Here is an 11401-nt window from a genome sequence, read left to right as displayed (position 1 = left end):
CATTAATAGTTATTTCAATTACGATTAATTAAATGTCATTTATATCCGTAAATGAAAAGTATATTAAATTTCATTACACTTAATTTTTCAGTTACTGTATGGTAAACTTAAATCTCATTAACATGTGCATTAATAGTCCTTTCAGTTACAGAGAAATTAAACTTCATTCACCAACGTACATTAAAAGTTAATGAAATTTCTAACAGTGTACACTGTTAGAAATATTCTCAAATTTCATTAACTTTTAATGTACATTGGTGAGTGAAGTTTAATTTTTCTGTAACTGAAAGGACTATTAATGCACATGTTAATGAGATTTAAGTTTACAGTAACTGAAAAATTAAGTGTAATGAAATTTAATATACTTTTCATTTACGGATATAAATGACATTTAATTAATCGTAATTGAAATAACTATTAATGTACATATTAATAAAATTTAATGTACTTTTACATTTACGAATATTAATAATATTTTAATTAAGCCTAATACTATTAACGCTTAACGTTTAATACATTTAAGTTTCTTACACGTCATTAACGTAAATTACTTTTCAGTTATAGATCTCGTACTTTTCATTAACGTGTAAATTAATTTCTATAATAATGTATTCATTAATTTCAATACACACGTTCATCACTTATATATATATATTTCTCAAGTAGTGCACATTAAACCGTTTAATAACGTTTCCATAAATTTACACTTAGTACATTTCTTTATATAGGATTTGCGAATCTATTCCGGTTTCGACACTTCACAGAGATAAAAGTAACAGAAAATCACCGAGTAGTCGAAGTTATTATAGTAGAAGATATAATTATTTTTCTAGATATGCCGATGTCACCGACATGTGCATTTTTGCAGATAACCACCTGATGACATTGAATGTGAAAATGAGCATACTCTTAGCAATCCTGCGATAAACTTTGATGCTGTATACACTGTATGCGTAATCGTACATGAAGTAAGAAACGGTTGGATACGTAATCGTACATGAAGTATGTAAGAATAGAATATTTTCTTAATATATTTCCTTGGATTCAAATTTTTCCTCGGGATGTATTATTTCTTTTCACGTATTTATAAAAAAAGGTACAAAATACTACGTTCAGTAACAAATATATTTTCAATTTAATTAAATAGAACTATTTAAGATAAGACCAGACTTTTCTAATTTAACTCGTGGTTAGACTTAACCTGATGATAATGTAAAAATTGTATTTTTCTAGCTAATCACTAAACTGATAATTTTGTAGTAAAAATAACTTTTAAAGTTATCACTACAGAATCCAAACTCATTTGACAACAAATATTATTATTTATCTATTACAGTAAAATTAATGATAATTATAAGCTTTAAACTAAGCTTGTTTAATAAGAAGACGATGAAAAGTTGATAAGAATGTACATGTATATTGTAGTTGTGGAGAGAGATCTTCGATAACAACTGACCCGCCTCGGTGAAACGCGTATTCCCTTCGCTTTTTACCAGGCTTCAGTTGGCAACAATCGATCGTAAAATTATTAGTTTAGTTTTTCTAGTTAATCATAACTAGAAAAATACAATTTTTACATTATTAAGTTAAGTGAGGTATCGTTAAACCATAAATATTAACCAGATAATTAAAAATCCGATCTAAATCAGTTAATGAAATTATACATCGCGATCACTTATATAATTTTAATAATATAATTACACACCGAGTGTAATTTTTAAAAAGTTCTCTGGAAAGTGAGAAGATAATCTTAGAACAAAGTGGTTTCTACTAAAATGACTGCCTTCATTCTCATTGTTCGTATAATCAGCGCCCTGCCTCTCGTCGCATAGAAAATCGATACGCGTGGTATGTTATCGGAACACCCCGTTGCCCTCCATCGAGCATGCTATCCTCGCGGATACGTTCACCGGTGCACGTGACGGCCCCGACAGAGTACCGCGACCGCGAAACTGTGTCGCCACAGGACCGACGGAAAGGCAAAGCGGCGCGAGCTGCATCGTAATGAAGAGACGCATGAGCAAGAAAGACGCGCGTGACATCGCCTTCACGTGCCATGACCTGGCGCCTCTTAATCGTCTTCCTGACCCTCTATACGTTAGAATACTGTACCGTCTACATTGTGTCGCTTGAATTAACGCAACGTTAATTCCGGAATGAAAGCGAGCTACAATGAATGCGTCCGCGTTTACCTCTTCAATCGTATAAATAATTACTCCTTTGTTAGAAATGGGAACACGGCCATGCTAAATATTAATTAATATTAACTAATGATAGAATTGACACTTTCTTACTAAATTAGTCACACTGAAAAAAAAGAGTCTAGTAGTAGTTACCAAATAAATGATATAACGTTAATTAATATAATAAAAAATAATTTTTTTTTATATTTAGCAATTATTACAAAATACTTAGTTATAATATTGTTTTATAATAATTATAACTTACTAAATTTTTTATTTATTTTTTTTAACTTATTAAATTATTACATATATTTATAGAAAAGTAAAATTATTTTTTATCGTATTAATCGAACATTTGATTGAAATTATTTTACTTAATATTTGGTAGTTATTACTTTCTTATTTTAGTGCATAATTTTTTGATGTTTTGCAATTTTCTCTTTGGGAAATATCTTGATTCAATTTGTAATCATTGCAAGAATTATTTTAATTATTATTACCAAGAAAATAATGTGAGGCACGTTAATTTTTCGTTATAATATTTATAATTCTGCCAGAAATAGATTGATTGAGAATTATTGGTACACGGAGAGAATTTTCTTTTAAAATTTACCCTGAAAATATGACAGTCGTGGGACAACATTGTATTTCGAAGATTTTTTAGTTATTATTGTAGTTTTATTAATGAATGAGAGGGATTTATGTTAAAATTCTTCAAAATACAATGTTGTCCCACGACTGTCATATTTTCAGGGTAAATTCTAAGAAAAAATTCTCTCCGTGTATAGATTTGTTATTATTTAAAATACCGATTGCGCTCAGATTGCTGCTAGATTTTCTCGCAGTCTCCGAATCCTTCGGCCCTTATTACGAACGTTTGTTTTCATTATTTCAACAAACGCGTCGTATTTTCAGTATTATGGTCTTATTATCTTTACGGTTCATTTAAAATAAGACTGATCGTACTATACGTTATAGTTCATTGATCTAGTATCTTTTTATGCGTTTGTCTCATTTCTTCGCTCCGTTCACACTCGCGATATCGCACGACTCCTCGTGGGTATATTGTAGTTCTGATAACAGTACATTTTCCAATTCTCGTAAATTACACGATAGCACATTGTTGCCTGACTCCGAGTATTATAATGTACGAGGTAATCAATCCCCACCAATGCCTCGCTTGCTAGATATATGGTTCTTCAAGTTCTGTGTGAGAAAACGCAGCATATAATGCATTGTACTCTGATAAGATAAATTGTTACTTTTTAATTGTACATTAATTTAAATTATATTATAACAATATTTATTTGTCAACATTCAGATCTGGTAAAAATACTTTTATAGGAATAAAATAACAATCAATAAATGTAATAGATACAATAAAAATTATAATAGAACGGTAAAATTATAAAATAAAATTGGATAAAGGAAAGCTAATGAGCTCAATAAAAGTATATCTACTTGGTGACTATCTGTGTATAAATTCAAAAGCATCTTTTAGTATTTTTTGTATACATCTTTTTTGAATCAGTTATATGTTAATTGCTGATATAATTCAAGAAAAATGAATAATTGGAAAGAATTTCACATTTTTCGTATCAACATGTTATTTTTGATATAAAATATCGAAAGAATAAGAAACGCTGATGACTTAAATACGTGTATCATGTGTGCGAGTATCATGTGTGTAAATTTTTTTAACGGGATATCAGGTGAGATGTATTTTTGACAGACAACAAGTGTCATAAGCTTTCACGTGTTTTCGATATTCCCGTTGTACGACAACGAGGTCGACCAGGGGCCAGTTTGAGTGGGCGCGGGACAACGATAACGACGATGAAGATGACGACGGTGTAACGGCAGATTTTCGCATTGGAGAAGGTCGCGTTTAAGTCAAACAGGCGTTTTACTCTCAATTTACTTCCAATTATCAAATTATGGCAGTTAGCGTGCAGATTAGCGTGACTTTTCCGACCTTCGTAATTCGCGTCTCGCGTAAACCGCAAGGTAAAAGAGGAAGACCTCTTTTAAGACGGCGAAATTAATTCCGATTGTCGTTCTTGGCGAACCACCGCGATTGTGATGAATTCTCTGGACATGTTTGGAATATCAATATACCGCGCCTGGCATATTTTACGAAAGCCGAAAGAATGCTCTTGAAAGATTTTTTCGGACACGGTGTATCTCTTACGAAACTCGATACATGACAACTGTTACAACGATTGATGTGTGTTCCAAAAATTAGCATCCCCTTTCTAAGTGTTTTATTTACTGAATAAATAATATAATATATGTATTTGCTGTAACGTATTCTTTCTAAATCTTGGAATTTTTAATGAAACAATCTACTATAATATTTCGAATGAAAAAAATTTAAATACATATTGTGAATAAATTATAATAAATACGTGATTTATAATATTTATACAGAAACGGGAAAGAATAATAAGAATATAGAACTTATAAGTATGTCATTTTAATTTGTATGTAAAAATATGGGTGTTACTGATTATTGATTATCTTACAGATCATGTATCATGTAATTGTGTAATACTGTATTAGTAATTCTGGGCCACATGAAAATGTTCAGTCAGCGATTCTTACGCGAGTTGATTCCTTCATGATTTTCGCAAGAAGAAAACATGAACAAATCATTACTCGATATGAATAAGAAGATTTCCTTTGTTTCGTTCGTGTCTTTTACAAAATAAGTTTCTACATAAAAGTAGAAGTATATTATTTTATCAAAGCAATCATCAAAGTAGTAAATTTGAGAAATTTTATAATATTCGCCATATGATGGAAAAAAAACTTCAAATTCTTTGTATCGAAACTTTCATCGAAGGTTAATATAAGTGTTCAAAAAAATGTAAATATTATATATTATATATAATAATATTAATAATATTAATAATTGCATTATAGGATTATACATAATATATTCAATTATCATTACGGTGATTAATATATTTTCAAAAGAGTAGATAAAAAGCCTCCGAGAATTTATGACATGGCTGCGATGCTTTTTCTAATCTGCGCATTCTTTTTTTTACTATCTCGTATAAATATTCCATAACAAGTGATAAGCGTATGCATGGAGATAACAATTTGTGTACGTGTGAGATGAGACAACAAAAAATTATATTTTTTTATAACTTTATCATCTTTTTAACATAATATTTTGCTATAAGTTGTTTATAATGGCGGATAACTATCATTTATTTAAACAATTTTTAATATATTATCTACAATTGCAGACACAAAATTATATGCATTTAGATGATTGTGCACAAAATATTCACATATAATTATGTGTCGCCTGCAAAATACATTATTAAATTTACACTTTCGTGAAATTTTCGATTTACTCGAAGGTTGGTTTATCCGACAAGGAAGTTAAATGGGATTGCTCAAATTTTACATACATATTGCATCGCGACGGCGTGGCTGTCGTAACAACGTAATAACTCGATACAAGCGTTTGTAAACTTGCACCATGAGTCGTAAACGGTTCCAATGTTCAACGTACCTCGCAAGAGACTTTCACCTCATGCAAACCAATCATACTTATAAACTCATGAGTTTATTTTATTTTGCTACTACGTATTCATGACATGTTGTTTCTTTCTCAATATTAAATTATTTCCGTACACAAAAAATTTCTATTCGATGGGAAAGCCATTCGTATCATGATATCTTGCGTTCATTTTTCAAAATAATTTTATATATTTTCAAGTAGACTAAATATAAGACTAAACATACGTGCAATTTCCCCGTTTATAGTTGTATAATAATATATAATTATATAATTATATAACTTTAATTATATATAATTACATGTAAGCTGTAGTGTATTGTTTTTTATTTTTTAAATGATTATAAATTACTACACATATTATATAATATAGTAGTATATTGTTACTATACATTTAGTTCTGATTAATTCTGAGAGATTAATTCAAATTGCTATATAAACTTTATATATAAAGGCATACTGTAAAGTTGAAAGCCCCTAAGCAACGCTCCAGACCACAACAAACATTACCTCCTATGTCGACGTCGTATGAACGTTCAATCCCCAATGGTACAGAGAATTAATTCTGAAAATGTTCTTCTTTTTTATATATAAATTTATAAATATATAAATTTTCGGGAAAAAGAGGAAAACACTGAACAGTCGTCGTCCAATGAGAATTATAAAAAGAACTTTAATTTTCATTTAAGGCCCAATTATGAGGATTCAAGATATCATCTCATCATTTTATGAGCAAAATCTTTTATTTTTCGTGAGAAATCATACTGCGCTTTTTATCCAATTCGATGTAGTTTTTTAAATACGAGTAATTGAAATCGACACATGATACTCGCGTACGAATTTTAGATCATCAGCGTTTCTCATTCTTCCGATATTTTATGTCAAAAATAACATGTTGATACGACAAACGTGAAATTCTTTCCAATCATTTATTTTCTTGAATTATATCAACAATTAACATATAATTGATTCAAAAAAGTTGTATACGAATAATACTGAAAGATGCTTTTGAATTTATACACAGATAGTTTCCAAATAGATATAATTTTAAACTTCGGTGTGTTTCTTTGGTGGTACTGTCACGCATTACTTGAAAATTGAACATATTGACGATGTAGATGGAACATCCTTAAAATGTCTGTGTAAATAATTTTAAAATTGGAAGTCCAAATAACGCCTTTTTAGGATATATTTTAGACGTCCACACATACATAAAAGGGATTTTTTTAGACACATTTTAGACGTCCAAGGACGTCGAATTATTGCTTGGACTTAAACATTATGGCGATACTATTATTATCATATGTATAATTGCAATATTGTTATATATAATTGTAGTATTTTATATAATTGCATTTGACGGTGTTGTAAAAAAATAAACTCTTTCGCGGAAACACCACAAAGAAATACATTTTTAACGACACTATTGTTATCAGATGCAATTATATGCAATAATGACAGTATCGTCATAGTGTTTGAGCCTAAGTGACAATTCGATATCCTTGAACGTTCAAAATATGTCTCCGAAATATATCTTGCAAATTTTAAATTGCAACAGTGCGCGAATTATAAAAAATATTTTTGTGTTCGCAAATAACAGCCGCAATATGTTACGCGATTTTAATTTTATGAGTCAAGACGAATTTCCGTACCCTTGTACGTTAAGCGGTTTCTTTCCATACAAGACAAGTTATCAAGAGGGAACGTATTTTGCTGACTTTTATGATATATTCTTTACGTTTGCAAACGCAAGGTCAAGCTTGTCAAGAAATGTGTGATACATAATTATATGAATATTTATTAACGTAAAGGAAGTTTGTTAAGGCTAATACTTTCTTCTGCAAGGAAGGATTTTTAAAATAATTTGATTGCTCTTTTTTATCTCTATGCGGCGCAATGGCCGGCCGGTTCTCGTAACATCAACGCCTGGTACGTTTTATCACTGGCTGTCCCTGCGTGCATTGAAATCGCGAGATTTCTCGTTGCGCTAAAATGTCATGTTCTTTCATTTGCATATCTGAACCATAGCCTTAATAGACTTGCTCGTGTCGATACTGCGATTTGCTACGGTAGCCGATAAACATTAATGCTCCGATGTGATACGGATGTCAGCTTACTTTACATTTGTTTAATAAGAAGAAATACGGCTTTCAAAATAAAAATAATTGTTAACTGCACGTTTGTTATTATAATTATATTATATTTATAAATTTATTATTTATGAAACTGATTAAATTGGTCAAAATATTTTCATAATTTTTGAGTATTTGCCTTGGCTTGGCAATAACAGTTTTTTAAATCATGTTAATTGCAATATTTATTCTATTAAATATTATAAATGATTTAATATATGATAAAACTTTTATTATCTGAACCTTAGTCGAAAGAAAAGATATTTAGATAATTGAATTTTATGGATAAAATAATGGCTTAATTTCAAGTTTTATTTATTTGATAGGTATAAATGTAATGTAATGACCTTTTTTTATCGTTCCGTTCCATTTTTCCAATTATTCTGTGCTACTAGTTTTAATTCGAATGTTTACTTTCTTTTTCTAGATAATAGATGTTTGAATAATTGATGTTCAGATAAACAATATTCGTACAACAGAAGTTCTATTGTGTTCAAATTTAATCAATTTTATAGATTCTAATTATCCATAAAACAATATTAAGAATCTTTATTTTAGACCGCATATGTGAGAAACACAATCAATACTAGAAATTAAAAAATGTCTATTACGGTCGAAGCTGGATCTTTATTGCTTTAAATAATTTAATCTTGAATTACTAATATACACTATATATATACTTGCATATATACCACAGTAGTCTTTTCAATCTGCGCGCCGAATTGTTTTTCCGGACTACAAACGCAATTAAAACTACTCTTGTAATAGCGAATTAAATTGACAAGCAATTTAACAATTTAATGCTATCATCAAACATCATATTATAAAGATGTTAATATGTTGAACCTGTTAATAAATTTATTGCGAAAAATATTACCTTGGCCGGATCTCTTGTATTCCGTACATTTATCCATAAAAGTAAAAATTGTAATATTTTCTATCCTACAAAAAAAAAACATGGATGATACGACATTAGGGTACTTTGATGTATAAATCAAGATAACAATAAAGTGGAATGCGAGATGTGCAGACTGGGAAGTCAACAGATCTCGTATTAGTCTTATTAGCACAAAGTAAAGTTTGCTTGCAATTGCAAGACAATGTCTTACATAATCATCATGATATGATCAAAACAATATAAAAATAATACATCAAAGAATACTTGTATTGTATAACAATATCTTTTAAATTAAATAGAATTTAGCAATTAAGTTTATAAATTCACACCGTATACATTTAACGATTCATTTTATATCGAATGGAAATTTACATAATGGACAAATAAAATGTAAGACTAAAACTAGATTATATTTGATGCGGAACTGTGGCAGGTCAACGTCTGCAAACGTAAGATATCTATTTTGCATTAAGGTATCGGTATATTTCTCGTGCAGAAATTGCTTTATAATTCTTCATTTGAGATGTTATATTGCAGAAAAGTAAAACTCTAAGAATGCATTGAATCAAAGATCAATAATCGATAATTCGCATGATAATCGCGATTCGTTATCGGATTTAAGGACGCTTTCATCTCTTATGAAATACTCTCCCCGCATTCTGATTTATCTTATCGAGTTCCAAACGACCAGTTTTTAACGACATTGCATAAGTTGCGGGTATATAGTCCATGGTAAAACTTTGCTAATACATAAAGAAAAAACACAAAAAGTATCTGTTCTGGTAGCGATAGCGTGTCAACAGTTTATAACTGCCAAACACGTGTCTTTTCCATGTAAGCGTATAAAAGTTTTCTATTTATAGATAGAAAAGTTAAAAAAATATCTCCGCGGAAAATGTGTGTGTGTGTGTGTGTGCTGTTTATGTAGAAAAAGAATAAAGTCTGGAATAAAACGAGAAGAAACTTTTTATTATCTGCTTGCATCTTAAAATGTAATTTATGAAAAGCCTTAAATTTTTAATCACTTAAAAAATAAAAATTTATTAGCGTCATTTTGAGGAACAAACATTATATACTGTGTATTGTTTCAAAAGATTTATAGATGTACTTGAGCTTTAAACGCGCGGATCAATATTCAATAAAAGAAAAATATTACTGTTACACAAGCAACGACAATTGATTGTTGTAAAAACTTTGTATGTTTTGTAGAATGGTTGAAAGTTTTTGTAACTTTAACTGTTCTCATATAATAGTATCAATATTTTTATTATTCTTTCCGAAATTAAAATAATAAATTGCATTAATTATTAATTGCAATAAATTATATTTTAATATGTCAACATAAATTATACAAGTCAGAAACAAATAATAAGAATCAATATATTTTTGTAAGAATCATTTTTTATCATTATTTTCAATGAATAATTTATAATTTCGAAAATATTTATTCGATTTCTCTAACTGTAAAGTCGTTATAAAATAGTTTTGTATATCGCTGTATTATGAGAATTGCATCAAATTAATTTATAAACTACCCAAAAACAGAACAAGTCATTATAATATCAAAATAATGTCAAAATGATTCCAAAATTTCATTTTAGAGTCACTTTGACATTAGAGTCATTTTGACGTCAAATTAATTTATAAACTACCATCAAATTAATTTATAAACTTCCCAAACAGAACAAGTCATTATAATATCAAAATAATGTCAAAATGATTCCAAAATTTCATTTTAGAGTCACTTTGATATTAGAGTCATTTTGACGTCATTTTAACATCATTTTGGCGTTACGCGACTTGTTGTTCTGCTTGGGTATAGATAGGTGCACTTAGAGCGAGAAAAATTGTTCGGGGAAACACTCTGGTGAACGATTATTATTACTATCAGCAATAATTGCTGTTTTGAGTAAATAACTATTGCGGCAACTCACTTGATAACCGTTTGCTTCATGCTGTTGGTCATCGTGACTAGATTAGTGTTTTCTATATCTTGGGTATATCTTTTTGCCTGAGTCTCACTAGCACATAACCACACACTCTTCCGTCTTGTGTCCTTTTCTTTCGTCCCGGCTTTTACTTCAGCCGAGAGACCCACGGCCGTTTCCGGGATATCAACCGGAAACTTCTCGTGGCCGCTATGTTTTTCTCGTTCTTCTCACGATTTTTCCGTTATCTATTCGACGATCCTTTCCGGAGGAAATTAAAAAGAGAAGGAGACCGTAAAGGGAGGTTGTTGCCTTCCTCCGAGATTCAGATACCAATCTGTTTGGACTGTTAGCGTCGGACTGAAGTAGCGCGCGCGCTTCTGCTCGTATTTAAACGTCCTCTCCCTCCCTGCCGCGAACTCTCTTTCCCTCCCTCTGTCTCTCTTTCTCGTATATGGAAGTTTCAGCGTTTCTCTCACGAGAACATTTCACCAGTTTGAACGAAAATCCGAGAAAAATGTATTCAACGCGTCGTTTCATAGCTCAAAAGAAAAGGGATATAAAAGTATACGTACAAAGAGACAACATTTTTTTGAATTTGTATTTTTGAGATCTTTATATTGTAAGATACGTTTGAAGAGAAATTTTTGCGGTATACAACATTGTAAAGTATTTTCAAAGAAACTAATATGAAAAAACTTTTTTGTGAAAAAAACCGAATTTCT

General features: G+C 30.0%; 1 protein-coding gene across 3 annotated transcripts in view; it reads right to left on the bottom strand.

Annotated features, from left to right (window-relative positions):
• The window catches only part of Nep2 (M13 family metallopeptidase neprilysin 2), a 24339-nt gene extending 13318 nt beyond the window's left edge, over positions 1–11021 (bottom strand). For all 3 annotated transcript variants that reach the window (XM_018512413.1, XM_018512414.1, XM_018512415.1), the window contains exon 1: positions 10683–11021. In XM_018512413.1, the coding sequence (XP_018367915.1) occupies positions 10683–10714 (32 nt within the window). In that variant the 5' untranslated portion in view covers positions 10715–11021. The remainder of the gene's footprint in view (positions 1–10682) is intronic.
• Positions 11022–11401: the final 380 nt, after the last annotated feature.

Source organism: Trachymyrmex cornetzi, unplaced genomic scaffold, assembly GCF_001594075.2.
Source record: "Trachymyrmex cornetzi isolate Tcor2-1 unplaced genomic scaffold, Tcor1.1 scaffold406, whole genome shotgun sequence".
NCBI classification, from domain to species: Eukaryota; Metazoa; Arthropoda; class Insecta; order Hymenoptera; family Formicidae; genus Trachymyrmex; species Trachymyrmex cornetzi.
The sequence above is the reverse complement of the archived record's forward strand: the minus strand, read 5'-3'. Positions and strand labels throughout refer to the sequence as shown.